The sequence below is a fragment of the Salmo salar genome, chromosome 01 (genome assembly GCF_965601325.2).
Source record: "Salmo salar chromosome 01, fSalSal1, whole genome shotgun sequence".
Lineage (NCBI taxonomy): Eukaryota > Metazoa > Chordata > Actinopteri > Salmoniformes > Salmonidae > Salmo > Salmo salar.
Window position 1 is genome coordinate 130,859,921 of NC_138291.1, and position 26,477 is coordinate 130,886,397.

The 26,477-nt window shown below is 41.6% G+C and overlaps 1 protein-coding gene across 7 annotated transcripts in view; it reads right to left on the minus strand.

Annotated features, from left to right (window-relative positions):
- LOC106560362 (mitogen-activated protein kinase 10) overlaps positions 1–24,487 on the minus strand; it is a 145,029-nt gene extending 120,542 nt beyond the window's left edge. For all 7 annotated transcript variants that reach the window (XR_006756964.2, XM_045687903.2, XM_045687882.2 and 4 more), the window contains exon 1: positions 24,230–24,487. Coding sequence is in view for 5 of the 7 variants with exons in the window: in XM_045687903.2 (XP_045543859.1) it covers positions 24,230–24,232 (3 nt within the window). In the remaining 2 variants the exon portion in view is untranslated. The remainder of the gene's footprint in view (positions 1–24,229) is intronic.
- Positions 24,488–26,477: the final 1,990 nt, after the last annotated feature.

A 26,477-nucleotide genomic window follows, 5' to 3' on the forward strand; every position in this document is an offset into this window, starting at 1 on the left:
ATGAATATACTCTACCAATACTTCGATCATTGTTCAAATAATATATTTCATATTGCTAGAGCATGTACATTTAAAATGGGCAGCTTTATACACGGTAGAAACATGGTTAACAAGTTACATTGTTTTAGTAACTGGCTTGCCCAACAAACAGTCGACTTTGTTGCCTTATGTCAAAGTATTGTTGGCAAACGAAATGCGCTACTCAATCCAATATATTCTCTTTTGTTTCAGGATTCTTGGCTATACATTGAAGAGATACAATAGTCTTTCTTCAACCAATAATTTGTTTCAGTGTCATTGTCTACAAGTCATGTACATATGCTCCATGACACCAATTATCCTACATATAAAAAAAATGCATGACACAATTCAAGGCCTTGAAGAGGTCATTTGAATTTGAAGAGGTAGAAATAGCAAAAACACAGCTTGAATAGCTTTTGTTATTCACAGACACACACACTTCACTCTCTATCTCCCTTTCTTCCAGCTCTCTCTCCACGTCTCTCTCTCCCTCCTCTCTCTCTCTTCCTCTATATCCCTCTCTCTGTCAGTGTGAACGAGGGCGGTGTAGGATGGAAATGGAAACTTGCTGATGCTGCATTTTCCCGAGGGCTGGAACGTGAACATGGATAGCCAGTCTATTTAGCACATTCTTAAATCAGCCTGAAACATAATCAAGCTGGATGCCAGAGCAGGAGCAACCCACTTTGAACATCTAGCCCTTCAGTGAGCAAGCAGTTCCCTGCACAGAGTTATCCACAGTCTTTGAACATAAATAAATCACTTGCAATTATCTGTAGTAATAATATTATATTTTTACTGCTAAACATTCTGGATTATTAAAACCTGTTACGGATAGGGGGCAGTATTTTCACGGCCGGAAGAAAAACGTACCCAAATTAAACAGGTTACTACTCTGGCCCAGAAACTAGAATATGCATATTATTAGTAGATTTGGATAGAAAACACTCTGAAGTTTCTAAAACTGTTTGAATGGTGTCAGTGAGTATAACAGAACTCATATGGCAGGCAAAAACCTGAGAAAAACCAAGCAGGAAGTGAAGAGTCTGAGAATTGTAGTTCTTTTGATTCTCTATCGAAGCTCCAGTGTCTGTGGGGTGACGTTGCACTTCCTAAAGCTTCCATTGGCTGTCTAAAGTCTTCAGAAAGTGGTTTGAGCATTTTCCTGTCACTGGGCAGAGTATAGGAGCTCAGTTACTGAGTGGTCTGCCTGGCAACAAAGGGATTGGATATGCTCGGTCCCGCGAGCGCACCCCTCCTTCTTTTTCTTCTTGAATGAATATGCTATTGGAATATTGGAATATTATCGCAATTTTACATTAAAAATACCATAAAGATTGATTTTACACAGCGTTTGACATGCTTCTAAGTACGGTAATGGAACATTTTTACTTTTTGTCTCTCGTTCCGCGCTCCCGCGTAACCCTTTGGATAGTGCTCTGAACGCACGAACAGAACGGAGATATTTGGATATAAATGTGGATTATTTGGAACAAAAACATTTATTGTGGAAGTAGCAGTCCTGGGAGTGCATTTTGACGAAGATCAGCAAAGGTAATACAATATTTCTAATACTAATTCTGAGTTTAGGTTGCCCCGAACTTGGCGGGTGTCTGAATAGGTCGCCATGATGGCTGAGCTATGTACTCACAATATTGAAAAATGTGCTTTCTCCGTAAACTATTTTAAAATCTGACACAGCGGTTGCATCCAGGAGTAGTCTATCTATAATTCTTAAAATAATTGTTATGTATTTTGTCAACGTTTATGATGAGTATTTTTGTAAATTGATGTGCACATTCACCGGTCGTTTTGGTGGGAATACATTTTCTGAATATTACGCGCCAATGTCAAATGCTGTTTTTGGATATAAATATGAACTTTATTGAACAAAACATACATGTATTGTGTAACATAATGTCCTAGGAGTGTCATCTGATGAAGATCGTCAAAGGTTAGTGCTTCATTTCGCTGTGTTTTGGGTTTTATTGACATATGTCCTTGCTTGGAAAATGGCTGTGTGATTATTTTTGTCTATGTAGTCTCCTAACATAATTTAATGTTTTGCTTTCGCTGTAAAGCCTTTTTGAAATCGGACAATGTGGTTAGATTAACGAGAAGTGTATCTTTAAAATGGTGTAAAATAGTCATATGTTTGAGAAAGTTGAATTATGACATTTTGTTGTTTTTGAATTTTCCGCCCTGATATTTCACTGGCTGTGTCCCGCAGGTGGGAAGTTAACCTGTTAGGGCTAGGGGGCAGCATTTGCACGTCTGGATAAAAAAAATTACCCGATTTAATCTGGTTACTAATCCTACCCAGTAACTAGAATATGCATATACTTATTATATATGGATAGAAAACACTCTAAAGTTTCTAAAACTGTTTGAATGGTGTCTGTGAGTATAACAGAACTCATTTGGCAGGCAAAACCCTGAGACATTTTCTGACAGGAAGTGGAAACCTGATGTGTTGTATTACCTTTAAACCTATCCCATTGAAAAACACAGGGGCTGAGGAATATTTTGGCACTTCCTATTGCTTCCACTAGATGTCACCAGCCTTTACAAAGTGTTTTGAGTCTTCTGGAGGGAGATCTGACCGAACAAGAGCCATGGAACGATGATGTCCCATTAGACACCTGGCGCGCGAGTTCATGTTGGGTACCCTCGTTCCAATACGTTATAAAAGAGTATGCATTCGTCCACCTTGAATATTATTCATGTTCTGGTTAAAAAAGGCCCTAATGATTTATGCTATACAACGTTTGACATGTTTGAACGAACGGAAATATATTTTTTCCCCTCGTTCATGACGAGAAGTCCGGCTGGCTTAGATCATGTGCTAACAAGACGGAGATTTTTGGACATAAATGATGAGCTTTTTTGAACAAAACTACATTCGTTATGGACCTGTGATACCTGGAAGTGACATCTGATGAAGAGAATCAAAGGTAATGGATTATTTACATAGTATTTTCGATTTTAGATCTCCCCAACATGACGTCTAGTCTGTATCGCAACGCGTATTTTTCTGGGCGCAGTGCTCAGATTATTGCAAAGTGTGATTTCCCAGTAAGGTTATTTTTAAATCTGGCAAGTTGATTGCGTTCAAGAGATGTAAATCTATAATTCTTTAAATGACAATATAATATTTTACCAATGTTTTCTAATTTGAATTATTTAATTTGTGACGCTGACTTGACTGCCGGTTATTGGAGGGAAACGATTTCCTCAACATCAATGCCATAGTAAAACGCTGTTTTTGGATATAAATATGAACTTGATAGAACTAAAAATGCATGCATTGTCTAACATAATGTCCTAGGAGTGTCATCTGATGGAGATTGTAAAAGGTTAGTGCATCATTTTAGCTGGTTTTATGGTTTTGGTGACCCTGTCTTTGACTTGACAAAACATTACACACAACTCTTGTAAATGTACTGTCCTAACATACTCTAAATTTATGCTTTCGCCGTAAAACCTTTTTGAAATCGTAAAACGTGGTTAGATTAAGGAGATGTTTATCTTTCAAAGGGTGTAAAATAGTTGTATGTTTGAAAAATTTGAATTTTGACATTTATTTGGATTCAAATTTGCCGCTCTTGAAATGCACCTGCTGTTGATGGAGTGCACCACGGGTGGCACGCTAGCGTCCCACCTAGCCCATAGAGGTTAAGGAGATGTTTATCTTTCAAAGGGTGTAAAATAGTTGTATGTTTGAAAAATTTGAATTTTGACATTTATTTGGATTCAAATTTGCCGCTCTTGAAATGCACCTGCTGTTGATGGAGTGCACCACGGGTGGCACGCTAGCGTCCCACCTAGCCCATAGAGGTTAACCTGTTGGGGCTAGGGGGAAGTATTTTCACGGCTGGATAAAAAAACATACCCGATTTAATCTGGTTACTAATCCTAACCAGTAACTAGAATATGCATATACTTATTATATATGGATAGAAAACACTCTAAAGTTTCTAAAACTGTTTGAATGGTGTCTGTGAGTATAACAGAACTCATTTGGCAGGCAAAACCCTGAGACATTTTCAGACAGGAAGTGGATACCTGATGTGTTGAATTACCTTTAAGCCTATGCCATTGAAACACACAGGGGCTGATTAATGTTTTGGCACTTCCTATTGCTTCCACTAGATGTCACCAGCCTTTACAAAGTGTTTTGAGTCTTCTACTTTGAGATCTGACCGAACAAGAGCCTTGGAACGGTGATGGCCGATTAGACTCTGGCGCGCGAGGTCATGTTGGGTACCCTCGTTCCAATACGTTTTAAAAGAGAATGCATTCGTCCACCTTGAATATAATTCATGTTCTGGTTAACAACCCTCCAGACGAGCTTCAATGCCATACAACTCTCCTTCCGTGGCCTCCAACTGCTCTTAACCTCTAGGGGAGGTGGGACGAAATCGTCCCACATTATTCAACAGCCAGTGAAAAATCAGAGCGCCAAATTTAAAACCACAAAATGTCATAATTCAAAGTTCTCAAACATAGGACTATTTTACACCATTTTATCGATACACTTCTCCTGAATCGAACCACGTTGTCCAATTTCCAAAAGGCTTTACAGCGAAAACAAAACATTAGATTATGTTAGGAGAGTACATAGACACAAATAACCACACAGCCATTTCCAAGCAACTAGCATGCATCACAAATACCCAAAACACAGCTAAATGCAGCACTAACCTTTGACGATCTTCATCAGATGACACTCCTAGGACATCATGTTACACAATACATGCATTTTTTGTTCGATCAAGTTCATATTTATATCTAAAAACAGCATTTTACATCGGCGCGTGACGTTCAGAAAATATTTTGCCTCCAATACTTCCGGTGAATCAGAGCTACAATTTACAAAAATACTCATCATAAACGTTGATAAAATATTAAACTGTCATTCAAAGAATTATAGATGAACATCTCCTTTATGCTAACGCTGTGAAAGATTTCAAAATAACTTTACTGGGAAAGCACACTTTGCAATAATCTGAGTACTGCGCTCAGAAAAATACACTATGCAATACAGAGCTGCCATTTTGGAGTCATCTAAAATCATAAATTGCATTAGAAAGATTCCCTTACCTTTGATGATCTTCATCATTTACATTTTAGTCATTTAGCAGATGCTCTTATCCAGAGTGACTTACAGTAGTGAATGCATACATTTCATACTTTTTTTTTTCTCTGTAGTGGTCCCCCATAGGAATCAAACCTACAACCCTGGTGTTGCAAACACCATGCTCTACCAACTGAGCCACACGGGACCATCAGAAGGCACTTCCAGGAAATCCCAGGTCCACAATAAATGTTGTTTTGTTCGATAAACTCCATAATTTATGTCCAAATAGCTCCTTGTTGTTCGCGTGTTCAGTTCAGCTACTCCAAATGTAGGAAGCGCGCCGAAAAGAAGAGTAAAAAAATGTTTTGTTTACGTTCGTTCAAACATGTCAAACGTTGTAAAGCATCAATCTTTAGGGCCTTTTGAACGTGAAACTTCAGTAATATTCCAACCGGACGGTTCCTGTGTCTTGAAAAACGTTTTGGAACACAGGTCCCTTCTCACATGAACGCGCGCCAATGAACTGATGGGTCTACAACTTCCCAGCCTTCTTGTTCGGTCTCTGTTCATCATAGACGCCTCAAACAACATTCTAAAGACTGTTGACATCTAGTGGAAGCCTTAGAAACTGCAAAATGAACCCTAACTCACTGTGTGTTCCATTGGCAATGACTTGAAAGGACTACAAGCACCAGAATTCTCACTTCCTGGTTAGATTCTTCTCAGATTTTTGCCTGCCATACGAGTTCTGTTATACTCACAGACATCATTCAAACAGTTTTATAAACTTCAGAGTGTTTTCTATCCAAATATACTAATAATATGAATATTCCAGTACCTGGGCCCGAGTAGTGGGCCGTTTAATTTGGGTACGTTTGTCATCCGGCCGTGAAAATACTGCCCCCTACCCTAGAGAGGTTAACCTGTTATGGCTAGGGGGCAGTATTTTCACGGCTGGATAAAAAACGTACCCGATTTAATCTGGTTACCACTCCTACCCAGTAACTAGAATATGCATATACTTATTACATATGGATAGAAAACACCCTAAAGTTTCTAAAACTGTTTGAATGGTGTCTGTGAGTATAACAGAACTCATTTGGCAGGCAAAAACCTGACAAGGTTTCAGGCAGGAAGTGGCCTGTCTGACAAGGTGTCGTTCTTCTTGTCTCTGTTTATTGAAGAGTGAGGATCTTAGCTGTCCCGTGACACTTCCTACGGCTGCCATAGGGTCTCAGAAGGCGGCAAAAAGCTGAATCGTGGCTTTGCAGGCTCTGGCTGAAACAAAGTAGCGCGTTTGGGTAGTGGCTGGTTACAGTACTGTGAGACTCAGGCTCGTGCCCGCGTCGACCGAAAGCTCTGTTTACTTTCCTCTGTTTAGCTAAAAGGAGATTCCCGGTCGGAATATTATCGCTTTTTTACGAGAAAAATGGCATAAAAATGGATTTTAAACAGCGGTTGACATGCTTCGAAGTACGGTAATGGAATATTTAGATTTTTTTTGTCACGAATTGCGCCATGCGCACAACCCTGATTTACCATTTCAGATGGTGTCTGGGACGCACGAACAAAACGCCGCTATTCGGATATAACGATGGATTATTTTGGACCAAACCAACATTTGTTATTGAAGTAGCAATCCTGGGAGTGCATTCTGACGAAGACAACAAAAGGTAATGAAACTTTTATAATAGTAAAGCTGATATTGGTGAGTGCTAAACTTGCCGGGTGTCTAAATAGCTAGCCCGTGATGCCTGGGCTATGTACTTAGAATATTGCAAAATGTGCTTTCACCAAAAAGCTATTTTAAAATCGGACATATCGAGTGCATAGAGGAGGTCTGTATCTATAATTCTTAAAATAATTGTTATGCTTTTTGTGAACGTTTATCGTGAGTAATTTAGTAAAATGTTAGCGAATTCCCCGGAAGTTTGCGGGGGGTATGCTAGTTCTGAACGTCACATGCTAATGTAAAAAGCTGGTTTTTGATATAAATATGAACTTGATTGAACAAAACATGCATGTATTGTATAACATAATGTCCTAGGGTTGTCATCTGATGAAGATCATCAAAGGTTAGTGTTGCATTTAGCTGTCTTCTGGGTTTTTGTGACATTATATGCTAGCTTGAAAAATGGGTGTCTGATTATTTCTGGCTTGGTACTCTGCTGACATAATCTAATGTTTTGCTTTCGTTGTAAAGCCTTTTTGAAATCGGACAGTGTGGTTAGATAAAGGACAGTCTTATCTTTAAAATGCTGTGAAATAGTCATATGTTTGAAAAATTGAAGTTTTTGTATTTTAGAGGAGTTTGTATTTCGCGCGACGCCTATCATTGGATATTGGAGCAGGTGTTCCGCTAGCGGAACGTCTAGATGTAAGAGGTTAAATACAAGTAAAACTAAATTCATGCTCTTCAACTGATCTCTGCCTGCACCTCCCTGCCTGTCCAGCATCACTACTCTGGACGGTTCTCACTTAGAATATGTGGACAACTACAAATACCTAGGTGTTTGGTTAGAATGTAAATTCTCCTTCCAGACTCACATAAAACATCTCCAATCCAAAGTTAAATCTAGAATTGGCTTCCTATTTCGCAACAAAGCATCCTTCACTCATGCTGCCAAACATACCCTCGTAAAACTGACCATCCTACCGATCCTCGACTTCGGCGATGTCATTTACAAAATAGCCTCCAATACTCTACTCAATAAATTGCATGCAGTCTATCACAGTGCCATCCGTTTTGTCACCAAAGCCCCATATAATACCCACCACTGTGACCTGTACGCTCTCGTTGGCTGGCCCTCGCTTCATACTCGTCGCCAAACCCACTGGCTCCAGGTCATCTACAAGACCCTTCTAGGTAAAGTCCCCCCTTAGCTCGCTGGTCACCATAGCAGCACCCACCTGTAGCACGCGCTCCAGCAGGTATATCTCACTGGTCACCCCCAAAGCCAATTCCTCCTTCGGCCGCCTCTCCTTCCAGTTCTCTGCTGACAATGACTGGAACAAACTACAAAAATCTCTGAAACTGGAAACACTTATCTCCCTCACTAGCTTTAAGCACCAGCTGTCAGAGCAGCTCACAGATTACTGCACCTGTACATAGCTCATCAATAATTTAGCCCAAACAACTACCTCTTCCCCTACTGTATTTATTTATTTTGCTCCTTTGCACCCCATTTTTTCTATTTCTACTTTGCACTTTCTTCCACTGCAAATCTACCATTCCAGTGTTTTACTTGCAATATTGTATGTACTTCGCCACCATGGCCTTTTTTTTCCTTTACCTCCCTTATCTCACCTCATTTGCTCACATTGTATATGGACTTATTTTTCTACTGTATTATTGACTGTATGTTTGTTTTACTCCATGTGTAACTCTGTGTTGTTGTATGTGTCAAACTGCTTTGCTTTATCTTGGCCAGGTCACAATTGTAAATGAGAACTTGTTCTCAACTAGTCTACCTGGTTAAATAAAGGTGAAATAAAAAATGTTCAAGAATGGCCTTTTTCTCACTCATTTTACGTTATTTGAAAACTAAATAATCTCCAAAATATTGTTATTTTTTAAACAAAGTGATTATTATTATTGTTATTATTATTAATGATGAATTTAGAATTATATAAAAGCCCATTGGATATTCTCACAAATATATCATTAACCCTGTTATTAGCAGGATATATTGGTCATATTGGTCATGGCTCCCGAGTGGCGCACAATGGGATTGCCATTGCGCGCCACAGTTCAACAGCTGTATCCATTGAAAGTGCGCGAGGTTCAAGGCACGAGGGCAGGGGTAACGGGATGGGCCACAGAGCCACGCACAGAAGACCGACCTAGCCCATGGGGAAGGAAAGAGGAGGAAGGGGGAGGGGGGGTGGACCCCCACCCTGCCACACTGGCAACACTTTAAGGGGCATTGCACTAATAATGGCGCTGACTATGGAAACGTTCCTGCTGTTCTGTTCTTAGTGCCAGTCTGCACGTTCAAACTAAAACAATGTAACTAATAATGGCAGCTTTATGCTTTATTAACTTCTATGGGCTACGTGGGACGCTAGCATCCCACCTGCGGGACACAGCCAGTGAAATATCAGGGCGGAAAATTCAAAACAACAATAATTCAACTTTCTCAAACATACAACTATTTTACACCATTTTAAATATACACTTCTCCTTGATGTAACCACATTGTCCGATTTCAAAAAGGCTTTACAGCGAAAGCAAAACATTAGATTATGTTAGGAGACTACATAGACAAAAATAATCACACAGCCATTTTCCAAACATGTGACAATAAAACCCAAAACACAGCAAAATGAAGCACTAACCTTTGACAATCTTCATCAGATGACACTCCTAGGACATTATGTTACACAATACACGTATGTTTTGTTCGATAAAGTTCATATTTATATCCAAAAACAGCATTTTACATTGGCGCGTGATGTTCAGAAAATGTATTCCCACCAAAACGTCCGGTGCACATCAATTTACAAAAATACTCATCATAAACGTTGACAAAATACATAACAATTATTTTAAGAATTATAGATAGACTACTCCTGGATGCAACCGCTGTGTCAGATTTTAAAATAGCTTTACGGAGAAAGCACATTTTTCAATATTCTGAGTACATAGCTCAGCCATCACAGCGAGCTATACAGACACCCGCCAAGTTCGGGGAAACCTAAACTCAGAAATATTATTAGAAATATTGTCTTACCTTTGCTGATCTTCGTCAGAATGCACTCCCAGGACTGCTACTTCCACAAGAAATGTTGTTTTTGTTGGAAATACTCCATATTTATGTCCAAATACCTCTGTTTTGTTTGTGCGTTCAGGTCACTATCCAAAGGCAAACCGCGCGAGCGTGGTACCAGAGACGAAAAGTCAAAATGTTCTATTACCATACTTAGAAGCATGTCAAACACTGTTTAAAATCAATCTTTATGGTATTTTTAACGTGAAATTGCGATAATATTCCAACCGGCCAATAGCCTATTCATTCAAGAAGAAAAAGAAGGAACGGCGCGCTGACGTGACTGCGCATATCCAATCCCTTTGTCCACAGGCAGTCCACTCAGTAACTGAGCTGCTATTATCTGCCCAGTGACAGGAGAATTCTCAAACCACTTTCTGAAGGCTGTTGACAGCCAATGGAAGCCTTAGGAAGTGCAACGTCACCCCACAGACGCTGTAGTTTCGATAGAGAATCAAAAGAAGAACTACAATTCTCAGACTCTCTACTTCCTGATTGGATTTTTCTCAGGTTTTTGCCTGCCATATGAGTTCTGTTATACTCACAGACACCATTCAAACAGTTTTAGAAACTTCAGAGTGTTTTCTATCCAAATGTACTAATAATATGCATATTCTAGTTTCTGGGCCAGAGTAGTAACCTGTTTAAATTGGGTACGTTTTTCATCCGGCTGTGAAAATACTGCCCCCTACACCCCAACAGGTTAATAAAATAATGATAAAAATACTCTCAAAATGACAATGTTTATTTAATTACGTATCCATAACGAATTACTATGGGAATAAATATCACTGAATTACATAAATATCCTCCAATCCTCTATATGTAATTATTGGCGGAGAGTTACATCATATTTTTCGATATACTGTAGACCTACCATAGGCGAGTCCCACTAGTGTTGAGTATTTGAACCCCAGTGTCCCGCGTGCCTGCATTCTCTAGTACAGCCACTATTGAAGGCTATCAAATGCTTCTCAAAGATGTCCTCTGGTGGTCAAACTAGCACTAATGGTACCAGTGGTTCACACTTAAATAACTTGCCATAGAATTCTGCGTCACCGTGCAAGCTGCGCCACAGTACGCTGCAAATTTTAAAGGACAAACCACTGTATATAGGGAAAAGGGTGACATTGGGGATGCACACAACTACAATATGGCTACCTGGCTGGCTTAGCATTAGTCATCTGGGTGGGTGCATAGAGACAAAATAAAAACCCCATCCAGTATTTCCATCGGCTCAATCAATTTATGTAACCTAATAACTGTAGCTCTCTGCAGAGCATATTGCTTTGGTTCTCAACAGACAGTGGCTATCCTTACTGTATTCACATTTTATTGATCCCTTATTAGGGTCTCATTCACAAGGGTGCCCTGATCACAGTAATACAACAATCAATATAATATGAAACAAAACAGCAATCAATACAATGTTAAATAAAATTAATTTAGGGCTGGCCCCAATTAGTTGACTGGTCAATTATTTGGTTCATAGGCTGTTGGTCGACCAAACTTTTTTTGTCGAGCAGCAGTAGCAAATATATATATAGATATGTTTTTTTTATGGCACACGAGACACCTGTCTGATTCGCACCCATCTCATTGAAGAGGCTGAGACAAAAACCATTGTGGAGGCTGTGTGGATGGCATAGTCCAAGAAGAAGAGTGTCTAAAATGTACAATGTAAGTTTCTATAAAATGCACAATGCGCTCCCTCACGCCAATTTGTTTCATTGTGTGAATTGTTTGCCTTGATTGTTAGTGTCTATCAATTCCCCATTACATATGTAATCAGTAGTAGCCTACATGTACCGTTAATTACTATAATTTCTAATATACTGTATAATGTTTGTTTGGTTATGGTCATTTCTGTTAATGCATTCAATATACAGTTGAAGTCGGAAGTTTACATACACCTTAGCCAACTACATTTTAAACTCAGTTTTTCATAATTCCTGACATTTAATCCTAGTAAAAATTCCCTGTCTTAGGTCAGTTAGGATCACCACTTTATTTTAGGAACATGAAATGTCTGAATAATGGTAGAGAGAATTATTTTTTTCAGCTTCTAATTTGTTCATCACATTCCCAGTGGGTCAGAAGTTTACATACACTCAATTACAATTTGGTAGCAATGCCTTTAAATTGTTTAACTTAGGTCAAACGTTTCAGGTAGCCTTCCACAAGTTTTCCAAAATACATTGGGTGAATTTTGGCCCATTCCTCCTGACAGAGCTGGTGTAACTGAGTCAGGTTTGTTGGTCTTCTTGCTCGAACACGCTTTTTCAGTTCTGCCCACAAATTCTCTATTGGATTGAGGTCAGGGCTTTGTGATGGCCACTCCAATACTTTGACTTTGTTTTCCTTAAGCCATTTTTCCACAACTTTGGAAGTATGCTTGGGTTCATTGCTTGGGTTCATTTGGAAGACCCATTTGCGACCAAGCTTTAACTTCCTGACTGATGCCTTGAGACGTTGCTTCAATATAGCCACATAATTTTCCTACTTCATGATGCCATCTATTTTGTGAAGTGCACCAGACCCTCCTGCAGCAAAGCACCCACATAACATGATGCTGCCACCCCCGGGCTTCACGGTTGGGATGGTGTTCTTTGTCTTGCAAGCCTCCCCCTTTTTCCTCCAAACATAACGATGGTCATTATGGCCAAACAGTTCTATTTTTGTTTCATCAGACCAGAGGACATTTCTCCAAAAAGTACGATCTTTGTCCCCATGTGCAGCTGCAAACCGTAGTCTGGCTTTTTTATGGCAGTTTTGGAGCAGTGGCTTCTTCCTTGCTGAGCAGCCTTTCAGGTTATATCGATATAGGACTCGTTTTACTGTGGATATCCTCCAGCATCTTCACACGGTTCTTTGTTGTTGTTCTGGGATTGATTTGCACTTTTCGCACCAAAGTACGTTCATCTGTAGGAGACAGAAGGCATCTCCTTCCTGACTGGCGGGCGGCTCTGACTGCGCCGGACTGGCGGGCGGCTCTGGCAGCGCCGGACAGGAGGGCGGCTCTGGCGCAGGACGCACCAGGCTGGGGAGACTTGCAGGAGACCTGGCTCTGGGCGCAGGCACAGGACTCACCAGGCTGGGGAGACATGCAGGACGCCTGGCTCTGGGTGCAGGCACAGGACTCACCAGGCTGGGGAGACAAGCAGGAGGCCTGGCTCTGGGAGCAGGCACAGGACTCACCAGGCTGGGGAGACTTGCAGGAGGCCTGGCTCTGGGCTCTGGGCACAGGATTCACCAGGCTGGGGAGACATGCAGGAGGCCTGGCTCTGGGAGCAGGCACAGGACTCACCAGGCTGGGGAGACATGCAGGAGGCCTGGCTCTGGGAGCAGGCACAGGACTCACCAGGCTGGGGAGACTTGCAGGAGGCCTGGCTCTGGGCGCAGGCACAGGACTCACCAGGCTGGGGAGACATGCAGGAGGCCTGGCTCTGGGAGCAGGCACAGGACTCACCAGGCTGGGGAGACATGCAGGAGGCCTGGCTCTGGGAGCAGGCACAGGACTCACCAGGCTGGGGAGACATGCAGGAGGCCTGGCTCTGGGCGCAGGTACAGGATTCACCAGGCTGGGGAGACTTGCAGGAGGCCTGGCTCTGGACGCAGGCACAGGATTCACCAGGCTGGGGAGACATGCAGGAGGCCTGGCTCTGGGCACCGGCACAGGATTCACCAGGCTGAGGAGACATGCAGGAGGCCTGGCTCTGGGAGCAGGCACAAGACGTGCAGTGCTGGGGAGGCGCACAGGAGCTGGGGCTGGCACCTGGTGCGTGGGGCTGGCACAGTTTTCACCAGACAGCTAGCACGCACCTCAGGACGAGTATGGAGAGCTGACTCATGTGACATCAATTCGAGGACACGCTCCGTAGGGCGAATGTCGTGCCTCATGCACCAACACAGCAGCTCTCTCATATCTCTCTCCTCCAATCTCCCCATCAACTCCTTCACTGTCTCTGCTTCGCTCCCTTCGCTCACCTCCAACTTCACCCCGACTGGATCTGGTTCCATCCTCGGCACCGCCGACCGTCCCGTGTGCCCCCCCCCCAAAATAAATCTTGGGGCTGCCTCTCCTCCTCTTGCCGTGCCAGCCAATCCTCCCAGAAACGTCGTTCTGCCTTCCCTGCCTCTATCTCCTCCGGCGGGCGGCGGTATTCTCCAGCCTGTCTCCAGGGTCCCTTTCCGTCCAGTATCTCTTCCCAAGTCCAGGAGTCCTGAACCCTCTGCTCCTCCATACCACGCTGCTTGGTCCGTTGAAGGTGCGTGGTTCTGTAACGGCTGTCTTTGGAAGAAGAGGACCAAGGCGCAGCGTGGTGAGTGCTCATAATTTAATATATATTCTGAGAACACAATATAGGTAAGGGATTATTGACAATAGTATACAAGACTAGATGTGATATGCGATTGTTCCAAGATGGCTAGCCTATTACTATTGCTAGCCTATTGTTCTGAGTATCGCATCCCCTTTTATCGCAAAGTATGATTACCCAGTAAAGTTATTTTTAAATCTGGCATTACAGGTGCTTTCAAGAGATATTCATCTATAAATCTTAGAATGACAATATTACATTTTAAAAATGTTTTCGAATAGTAATTTAGTAAATTGTAGCTCTGTTTCATCGGATGCATTTGAGGGAAAATAGTTAGTCAACGTTACGCACCAACGTAAAATGCTGTTTTTATATATAAATATGAACTTTATCGAACAAAAGAATGCATGTATTGTGTAACATGATGTCCTAGGTGTGTCATCTGATGAAGATTGTCAAAGGTTAGTGCTGCATTTAGCTGTTTTTTGGTTATTTGTGATGCATGTGGTTGGTCGGAAAATGGCTATGTGGCTACTTTTACGATATACTCCTCTAACATAATCTAATGTTTTGCTTTTGCTGTAAAGCCTTTTTGAAATTGGACAACGTGGTTCGATTCAGGAGAGGTGTATCTATAAAACAATATAATTTGAAAAAAATAAATAATAATAATTATTACATTTTGTTATGCTAATGGCGATATGATTTTTCGCTGGATGTCCGTCCCGCATACGGGACAGAGGCCGCACAGGGGTTAACAGCTTGAAGACGGTAGGAAATTAAGGTCACAGTTATGAAAACTCGAGGCCTTTTTACTGACTCTGAAAAACAACAAAGAAAAATGCCCAGGTCCCTGCTCATCTGCGTGAACGTGCCTTACGCATGCTGCAAGGAGGCATGAGGACTGCAGATGTGGCCAGGGCAATAAATTGCAATGTCCGCACTGTGAGACGCCTAAGACAGCGCTACAGGGAGACAGGATGGACAGCTGATCGTCCTCGCACTGGCAGACCACGTGTAACAACACCTGCACAGGATCGGTACATCCGAACATCACACCTGCGGCACAGGTACAGGATGGCAACAACAACTGCCAGAGTTACACCAGGAACGCACAATCCCTCCATCAGTGCTCAGACTGTCCGCAATAGGCTGAGAGAGGCTGAACTGAGGGCCTGTAGGCCTGTTGTAAGGCAGGTCCTCACCAGACATCACCGGCAACAACGTCGCCTATGGGCACAAACCCACCGTTGCTGGACCAGACAGGACTGACAAAAATGTCCCTACACTGACGAGTCACGGTTTTGTCTCACCAGGAGGGATGGTTGGATTCGCGTTTATTGTCGAAGGTTTGAGCATTACACCGAGGCCTGTACTCTGGAGCGGGATCGATTTGGAGGTGGAGGGTCCGTCATGGTCTGGGGCGGTGTGTCACAGCATCATCGGACTGACCTTGTTGTCATTGCAGGCAAACGCAACGCTGTGCGTTACAGTCAAGACATCCTCCTCCCTCATGTGGTACCCTTCCTGCAGGCTCATCCTGACATGACCTTCCAGCATGACAATGCCACCAGCCATACTGCTCATTCTGTGCATGATTTCCTGCAAGACAGGAATGTCAGTGTTCTGCCATGGCCAGCGAAGAGCTTGTATCTCAATCCTTCAGGTCTGGGACCTGTCGGATCAGAGGGTGAGGTCTAGGGCCATTCCCCCCCAGAAATGTCCAGGAACTTGCAGGTGCCTTGGTGGAAGAGTGGGGTAACATCTCACAGCAAGAACTGGGAAATCTGGTGCAGTCCATGAGGAGGAGATGCATTGCAGTACTTAATGCACCTGGTGGCCACACCAGATACTGACTGTTACTGTTACTTTTGATTTTGACCCCCCCCCCCTTTGTTCAGGGACACATTATTCCATTTCTGTGAGTCACATGGCTGTGGAACTTGTTCAGTTTATGTCTCAGTTGTTGAATCTCGTGTGACGATGGTGACAGGTGTGTGGGATAATGAGCAGCATGATAACCTAGAGGACGGAGAGGCAGCACACGTGACACTGAATCAGGTTGTCCTCTAAGATTGTGCTTGTGCTTAGATTGATTCTGTTTATTTTTGTACATATTGTTTTATCTCCCTAGTCCTTGCCAATGACAAGCATACCCATAACATGATGCAGCCACCATGCTTGAAAATGTGAAGAGTGGTACTCAGTGATTTGTTGTCTTGGATTTGCCCCAAACATAAAGTGAATTGCTTTGCCAATTTTTTTGGGGCATTTGTTGCAAATAGGATGCATGTTTTGAAATGTTTTTATTCTGTACAGGCATCCTTCTTCTCACTCTGTCATTTAGGTTAGTATTGTGGAGAAATGACAATATTGTTGATTCATCCTCAGTTTTCTCCTATCACAGCCATTAAACTCTCTGTTTTAAAGTCACCATTGGCCTCTTGGTGAAATCCCTGAGCGGTTCCCTTCCTCTCTGGCAACTGAAATAGGAAGGACGCCTTTACCTTTGTAGTGACCGGGTGTATTGGTACACCTTCCAAAGTGGAATTAATAACTTCACCATACTCAAAGGGATATTCAATGCGTGCTTTTGTTTGTGTTACCCATCTACCAATACGTCCCGTTTTTTGTGAAGCATTGGAAAACCTCTCTGGTCTTTGTGGTTGAATCAGTGTATGAAATTCCCTGCTCGGCTGAGGGACCATACAGATAATTGTATGTGTGGGGTACAGAGATAAGATAGTAATTCTAAAATCATTTTAAACACTATTATTGCACACAGAGTGAGTCCATGCAACTTATTTTGTGACTTGTTAAGCACATTTTTACTCCTGAACTTATTTAGGCTTGAAAAAAGTAAAGGGGTTTGAATACTCTCTGAAGGCAGAATACTCTTATAGGCCTATGCACAGAACATTTTTACATGTTTTAGTCATTTTAGCAGACGCTCTTATCCAGAGCGACTTACAGTAGTGAATGCATACATTTCATACATTTTTTTTCTCCGTACCGGTCCCCCATGGGAATCGAACCCACAACCCTGGCGTTGCAAACACCATGCTCTACCAACTGAGCCACACAGAACATCTGGTTGTCAGTCAACCTACCAGGGTATTTACAAACAGCACAAGAATGAAATCATCAACATATTAATCACATCTTTACTAATGCTGCAGAAATTTGCTTTAAAGCAGTATACAAATAAATAGGATGTAGTGATCACAATATTAAAAAGGAGGACCGAGCACGCCCCCATTCTCATCGTAGTGGAGCATGTTGAGAGCTTCAAGTTCCTTGATGTCCACATGAACAAACTATCATGGTCCAAACAAAAAGTTCTACAGCTGCACCCGAGAGCATCCTGACTGGTTGCATCACTGCCAGGTATGGCAACTACTCGGCCTTCAACCGCAAGGCACTGGGGCCAAGCTTCCTGCCATCCAGGACCTCTATACCAGGCGGTGTCAGAGGAAGGCCCTAAAAATTGTCAAAGACTCCTGCCACCCTAGTCATACACTGTTCTCTCTGCTACCGCACGGCAAGCAGTACTGGAGCGCTCAGTCTAGGTCCAAAAGACTTCTTAACAGCTTCTACCCCCAAGCCATAAGACTCCTGAACAGCTAATCAAATGGCTACCCCCCTCCCCTCCCCCTATTTTACGCTGCTGCTACTCTCTGATGATTATTTATGCCTTAGCCACTTTAACTCTACCTACATGTACATATTACCTCAATTACCTCGACTAATTGGTGCAACTGCACATTTACTCTATACCGGTACACCCCGTATATAGCCTCGATATAGTTATTTTACTGCTGCTCTTTAGTAATTTGTTACTTTTGTTTTTTATTTATCCATTTTTTACTCAAGACTTATTTTTCTTAAAACTGCATTGTTGTAACACTCGTCGTTGAAGGGGGACCAAAACGCCGAAAACAGTCCAGTAAGGTGCATAGACTATACTAGAAACAACCACCCACAAAACCCAGCGAAAACAAACACAACTAAATATGGCCTCCAATTAGAGACAACAACAACCTAGCTGCCTCTAATTGGAGTTCACATAGAACTAGAAAAGCTAGACAAACATAGAAATAAGAAAACTAGAACCTAAACCCACAATACCCAACCACACAAAACAAACACCCCCTGCCACGCCCTGACCAACTACAATGACAAATAACCCCTTTTACTGGCCAGGACGTGACAATTGTTGGTTAAAGGCTTGTAAGTAAGCATTTCACTGTTGTATTCGGTGCATGTGACAAATACAATTTTATTTGGTATTTGATCTTGGAAAACTAAAGTTTCAAAGGCTGGGCCTAATATAGTGTATAAGAGGTCACACTAAGTTTTGTAGTGATTCATATGTTGATGATGTAAACAATATTTGCTGGTCTGTGGTGTGTAATGAGGAGAAACCAGACGCTGCAGACACATTTATGAAATTGCTTATTCCAGTTACTAATAAGCGCACACCCATTAATAAAATGACTGTAAAAACAGTTAAATCCTCTTGGATTGATGAGGAAATGAAAAATTGGATTGCACATCTTCCCTTTTTACCATGATCAACAGCTACACAGTATTCACCAGTATCGTATGCAATAGGTTGTAAAGTAACACACATTTTGGCCCATGATGCCGCCTCTTGGCATTGCACAGCATCCACTTCAGACATAGGCTATCTTTTTAGTAATATGTCCTCATGTTGCCATCGACATAGGTGACATATACAGTACCAGTCAAAAGTTTGGACACACCTACTCATTCAAGGATTTTTCTTTATTTTTACTATTTTCTACATTGTAAAATAATAGTGAAGACATCAAAACTACGAAAAAACTCATGGAATCATGTAGTAACCAAAAAGAGTGTTAAATATATTTGAGATTCTTCAAAGTAGCCACCCTTTGCCTTGATGACAGCTTTGCACACTCTTGGCATTCTCTCAACCAGCTTCATGAGGTAGTCACCTGGAATGCATTTCAATTATTTGAATAATAGGTGTGCATTGTTAAATGTTAATTTGTAGAATTTCTTTCCTTCTTAAAACCTCTTACATCTAGACGTTCCGCTAGCGGAACACCTGCTCCAATATCCAATGATAGGCGTTTTGCGCGAATGACAAATTCCTCAAAAATACAAAAACTTCAATTTTTCAAACATATGACTATTTCACAGCATTTTAAAGACAAGACTCTCCTTTATCTAACCACACTGTCCGATTTCAAAAAGGCTTTACAGCGAAAGCAAAACATTAGATTATGTCAGCAGAGTACCAAGCCAGAAATAATCAGACACCCATTTTTCAAGCTAGCATATAATGTCACAAAAAAAACAAAACCACAGCTAAATGCAGCACTAACTTTTGATGATCTTCATCAGATGACAACCCTAGGACATTATGTTATACAATGCATGCATGTTTTGTTCAATCAAGTTCATATTTATATCAAAAACCAGCTTTTTACATTAGCATGTGACGTTCAGAACTAGCATACCCCCCGCAAACATCCGGTGAATTTACTAAATTACTCACGATAAACGTTCACAAAAAACACAACAATTATTTTAAGAATTATAGATACAGAACTCCTCTATGCACTCGATATGTCCGATTTTAAAATAGCTTTTCGGTGAAAGCACATTTTGCAATATTCTCAGTAGATAGCCCAGCCATCACGGCTAGCCATTTAGACACCGACCAAGTTTAGCCCTGATCAAACTCCGATTTACTATTACAAAAGTTTCATTACTTTTGTTGTCTTCGTCAGAATGCACTCCCAGGACTGCTACTTCAATAACAAATGTTGGTTTGGTCCAAAAAAATCCATCGTTATATCCGAATAGCGGCGTTTTGTTCGTGCGCTCCAGACACTATCCGAAATGGTAAAGAAGGGTCGCGCGCATGGCGCAATTCGTGACAAAACAATTCTAAATATTCCATTACCGTACTTCGAAGCATGTCAACCGCTGTTTAAAATCAATTTTATGGCATTTTTCTCGTAGAAAAGCGATAATATTCAGACCGGGAATCTCCTTTTCGGCAAACAGAGGAAAAAATCACAAAGACGGGGGCGGCCAGGTCACGCGCCTAAGCCCACAGTCCCTTGATCGGCCACTTGAGAAAGGCGATAATGTGTTTCAGCCTGGGGCTGGGATGACGACATTCAGGTTTTTCCCGGGCTCTGAGCGCCTATGGACAACGTAGGAAGTGTCACGTTAGAGCAGAGATCCTTAGTAAAAGATAGAGATGGCAAAGAAGTTCCAGAAATGGTCAGACAGGCCACTTCCTGTAAAGGAATCTCTCAGGTTTTGACCTGCCATTTGAGTTCTGTTATACTCACAGACACCATTCAAACAGTTTTAGAAACTTTAGGGTGTTTTCCATCCATATATAATAAGTATATGCATATTCTAGTTACTGGGTAGGATTAGTAACCAGATTAAATCGGGTACGTTTTTTATCCAGCCGTGAAAATACTGCCCCCTAGCCATAAGAGGTTAATGCATTTGAGCCAGTCAGTTGTGTTGTGACAAGGAAGGGGTGGTATACAGAAGATAGCTCTATTTGGGCCAAGTCCATACTGCTATGGAGGATAAGTTCATGAGAGTTAGCTGCACTTCCGATTGCAGCCCAAATAAATTCAGTAACAGACACATCTCAACATCAACTGTTCAGAGGAGACTGCATGAATCAGGCCTTCGTAGTCGAATTGCTGCAAAGAAACCACTACTAAAGGACACCAATAAGAGACTTTCTTGGGCCAAGAAACACGAGCAATGGACATTAAACCCGTGGAAATCTGTCCTTTGGTCTGAGTCCAAATGAGAGATTTTTGGTAACAACCGCCGTGTCGTAGTTAGACGCAGAGTAGGTGAACGGATGATCTCTGCATGTGTGGTTCCCACTGTGAAGCATGGAGGAGGAGGTGTGATGGTGATGGTGCTTTGCTGGTGACACTGTCAGTGATTTATTTAGAATTCAAGGCACACTTAACCTCTTGGGGCTAGGTGGGACGCTAGCGTGCCACCCGTGGTGCACTCCATCAACAGCAGGTGCATTTCAAGAGCGGCAAATTTGAATCCAAATAAATGTCAAAATTCAAATTTTTCAAAAATACAACTATTTTACACCATTTGAAAGATAAACATCTCCTTAATCTAACCACGTTTTACGATTTCAAAAAGGTTTTACGGCGAAAGCATAAATTTAGAGTATGTTAGGACAGTACATTTACAAGAGTTGTGTGTAATGTTTTGTCAAGTCAAAGACAGGGTCACCAAAACCATAAAACCAGCTAAAATGATGCACTAACCTTTTACAATCTCCATCAGATGACACTCCTAGGACATTATGTTAGACAATGCATGCATTTTTAGTTCTATCAAGTTCATATTTATATCCAAAAACAGCGTTTTACTATGGCATTGATGTTGAGGAAATCGTTTCCCTCCAATAACCGGCAGTCAAGTCAGCGTCACAAATTAAATAATTAAAATTAGAAAACATTGGTAAAATATTATATTGTCATTTAAAGAATTATAGATTTACATCTTTTGAACGCAATCAACTTGCCAGATTTAAAAATAACCTTACTGGGAAATCACACTTTGCAATAATCTGAGCACTGCGCCCAGAAAAATACGCGTTGCGATACAGACTAGACGTCATGTTGGGGAGATCTAAAATCGAAAATACTATGTAAATAATCCATTACCTTTGATTCTCTTCATCAGATGTCACTTCCAGGTATCACAGGTCCATAACGAATGTAGTTTTGTTCAAAAAAGCTCATCATTTATGTCCAAAAATCTCCGTCTCGTTAGCACATGATGTAAGCCAGCCGGACTTCTCGTCATGAACGAGGGGAAAAAATATATTTCCGTTCGTTCAAACATGTCAAACGTTGTATAGCATAAATCATTAGGGCCTTTTTTAACCAGAACATGAATAATATTCAAGGTGGACGAATGCATACTCTTTTATAACGTATTGGAACGAGGGTACCCAACATGAACTCGCGCGCCAGAGTCTAATCGGCCATCACCGTTCCATGGCTCTTGTTCGGTCAGATCTCCCTCCAGAAGACTCAAAACACTTTGTAAAGGCTGGTGACATCTAGTGGAAGCAATAGGAAGTGCCAAAATATTCCTAAACCCCTGTGTTTTTCAATGGGATAGGTTTAAAGTCAATACAACACATCAGGTATCCACTTCCTGTCAGAAAATGTCTCAGGGTTTTGCCTGCCAAATGAGTTCTGTTATACTCACAGACACCATTCAAACAGTTTTAGAAACTTTAGAGTGTTTTCTATCCATATATAATAAGTATATGCATATTCTAGTTACTGGGTAGGATTAGTAACCAGATTAAATCGGGTACATTTTTTTTATCCAGACGTGCAAATGCTGCCCCCTAGCCCCAACAGGTTAACCAGCATGGCTACCACAGCATTCTGCAGTGATATGCCATCCCATCTGGTTTGTGTTTATTGGGACTATCATTTGTTTTTCAACAGGACAATGACCCACCACACCTCCCTAAGGGCTATTTGACCAAGAAGGAGAGTGATGAGTGCTGCATCAGATGACCTGGCCTCCACAATCACCCGACCTCAACCCAATTGACATGGTTTGGGATGAGTTGGACCGCAGAGTGAAGGAAAAGCAGCCAATAAGTGCTCAGCATATGTGGGAACTCCTTCAAGGCTGTTGGAAAAGCATTCCAGGTGAAGCTGGTTGAGAGCAAAGCTGTCTTCAAGGCAAAGGGTGGCTATTTCGAAGAATCCAAAGAATTTGTTTAACACGTTTTTGGTTACTACATGATTCCATATGGGTTATTTCATAGTTTTGATGTCTATACTGTTATTCTACAATGTAGAACATAGTAAAGATAAATAAAAACCCTTGAATGAGTAGGTGTGTCCAAACATTTGACTGGTACTGTAAAACTATAATGGTTGAAGGCCACTATTAAGACATATTCTAATGAGATCTTGTTTTCTCATTGTACCAAGATCACCACAACAACTTAATGGCTATACAGTATATTGACTACCTTAAAACTTATGAGTGTCTCATTCACATAGCATAACACAACTCAGCAAGAAGCTCCAATGCATATATTGACAACTCCAAAACAATCTGTGTGTTTTGCTGTGTTCAAATTTCAAGCACCTGTTACTGTATCAATAATGTATGCAATCTCTTTGCTGCATTATGATGCCTACTGCTCCTCACCCAAATAGCCTAGTTTTTCACACTCCAATCTTTCTATATCATATGGCACTGCCTTTACACATCTCATCATGCATTGTGAAATAATATGTCAGGTGGTCCATTCATTCATGATCTTTCTGGACTAATCATGAGTTTGTAAATGTGCACTTTTATAACTGAGATGCATTGATGCAAAGTCATTCTGTAGGTGATTGACACAAGGTGCAGCTGACATCTGAGAGTGGGTGCATAGGCCTATCTATAAAGTCCTGGCTGAATGGTCTACCGTTTAAATTGAACAAATGTAAGTTAAATGTAGCCAGGCCCAGATCTAGCCTTAAGTCCTATCGTGATGCCTTATAAACGCTAAATAATATACCATTCATTGATGTATTGCTATATTTATATTGCAACATTGTTGATATTATATTCTCAATTGCTGATAGGCCTACATAATAAGACATCAGCCTAGTGATAATGAAAGGGATGTTATGAAATGTCAGTGCATGTATATGACCATCAATCGAGGGTAGAAAAAAACATCCTCGTGGACAACATTTGTGTCCTGCATCAATAACATATCAAATCAACGCCTTATTAATTCCATCACTGACCACATATTTATAACAAACACTGGACAAGTCAAATCAAAAGAGGTTTGTTATTGTCACTGTCGCGTTCTAAGACAGAAAGAAACGCTATTAGTCGACGTCATTAACCTTTGAGCAGATCGATATTCATCACCCCATCCTTCAGCAGGTTCCCGCTGCATCAACATCACTGTTCCACCACACCACACCGAGCAAACCTACCATTCCGTGCCAGCTGACGACGATCCTTGGCCGGTGACAGTTCTGTTCAAAACATTCAGACGGGAGACATTTAACGACTTAGCACACACAGAAAAATAAACGTGAACATGGAGATAACTAAAAACAAATGCAGCGATGGAAGAAAAAAATAGCGGTATAGCCTAGAAATTACGATTGCAATGCTGAATCACTCCCCGTTTACCGTCTTGCAACCATTGTACTGCAAGATGCTGTCTGTACCATTGTGGACGTACCAGAAAGGAGGAGGGACAGAAAAAAGAACGGGGTTAGGGAAAGAAATTGCTATGGCAACCTAAGGGAGCACATGTGACGTCATACCCAAAGCATAGCCGGGCATGGATGGGAGGGGTGTGCATGAAGGAGAGAAGCTCGAGCTTCCCTCTCTCCGATCCTGCGACATCCTGCCAGTGCGCTCAAGATATGCGGGGAGGCGGGCAGGCGTGCTTAAGGTTCCACCCTCTGGCCATATCATAGGCCTCACTCACTCATTCCACACACACACACACACACACACACACAACATTATAAACATGTAAACATTAAAGGATGCATTGTGCACACATACAGATTATTTTTAAGGAATACTGATTTTATGTTTGTTTTTTTACCAGGTAAATTGACTGAGAATACATTCTCATTTACAGTTTGGGAATTTAGCCAGGACACTGGGGTTAAGACCCCTACTTTTACAATAAGTGTCATGGGATCTTTAGTGACCACAGAGAGTCAGGACACCTATTTAACGTTCCATCCGAAAGACAACACCCTACACTGGCACATGAGATGTTCAATGGTGATGTAGCCTACTGTCTTCCCTCCAAATGAACATTGACCAGACGCATCTCACCGAGATCCCTTGAACACGCACACATTTGCAAATCTGATAGTAATTAGTCCTTATGACCTCTTTGTGTCTGTACAATTCACATGTCCCTGAAAGGTATTCCACTCAAATGCAAGAAGGAAGTATGCCTCACTGAGCAAAATACACACCATCTCCACTATCACATCCTGCTTGCAATGATTCTACTATCACATCCTGCTTGCAATTATTTTTTTAATCCACTAGAGGGCAAATAGTGAGCTTGAAACAGGTGGCTGGGCCCAAACTGAGGAAGGAAGTCCTTGATGCTAAATTACTTCCTGACTGAATAGGATCAGAGTTCCCCAAAAAATTGTTGATGTGTCAGTGCTCATTGTTTCTATTTTTAACTGCTATGCTAAAAAGGCTTTTGTTGATAATATAGATACTTCTGAGAGACATATAGGGATATGGGCATCACACAATACAACTGGGGACCCCAATTCAGCCATGGGCCGAATTTTCCTTGAGCGGATTATCTGGGGGCTGGAACATAGTTATAAATAATTTGGACACTGCAGATTTACTGCAAGAAACCTAAACTGATAAAGTATTAATTGCACTATAATGGTGACAAACAGTGCCTACAAACTTTTAGGGCCTACATAAAGCTGTCCCTCTAGCAGAGTCCCAACAGCAGTCCCAACACCATACCACTGCTACACCTGGCTATCAGCCGAGCATTGTCTGGCAGCGAAACAGTTCATTCAGCCTCATTTACTGCCTTTAAAAAAATCATCATGACATAAATATTAATTTCCACAAAGTTTGCTGCTTCAGTGTCTTTAGATATTTAGGTCAGATGTTAGTATGGAATACTGAAGTATAATTACAAGCATTTAATAAGTGTCAAAGGCATTTATTTACAATTACATGAAGTTGATGCAAAGAGTCAATATTTGCAGTGTTGACCCTTCTTTTTCAAGACCTCTGCAATCTGCCCTGGCATGCTGTCAATTAACTTCTTGGTCACATCCTGACTGATGGCAGCCCATTCTTGCATAATCAATGCTTGGAGTTTGTCAGAATTTGTGGGTTTTTGTTTGTCCACCCGCTTCTTGAGAATTGACCACAAGTTCTCAATGGGATTAAGGTCTGGGGAGTTTCCTGGCCATGGACCCAAAATATCAATGTTTTGTTCCCCGAGCCACTTAGTTATCACTTTTGCCTTATGGCAAAGTACTCCATCATGTTGACAAAGGCATTGGTCGTCACCAAACTCTTCCTGGATGGTTGGATAGTTGCTCACGGAGGATGTGTTGGTACCATTCTTTATTCATGGCTGTGTTCTTAGGCAAAATTGTGAGTGAGCCCACACCCTTGGCTGAGAAGCAACCCCACACATGACTGGTCTCAGGATGCTTT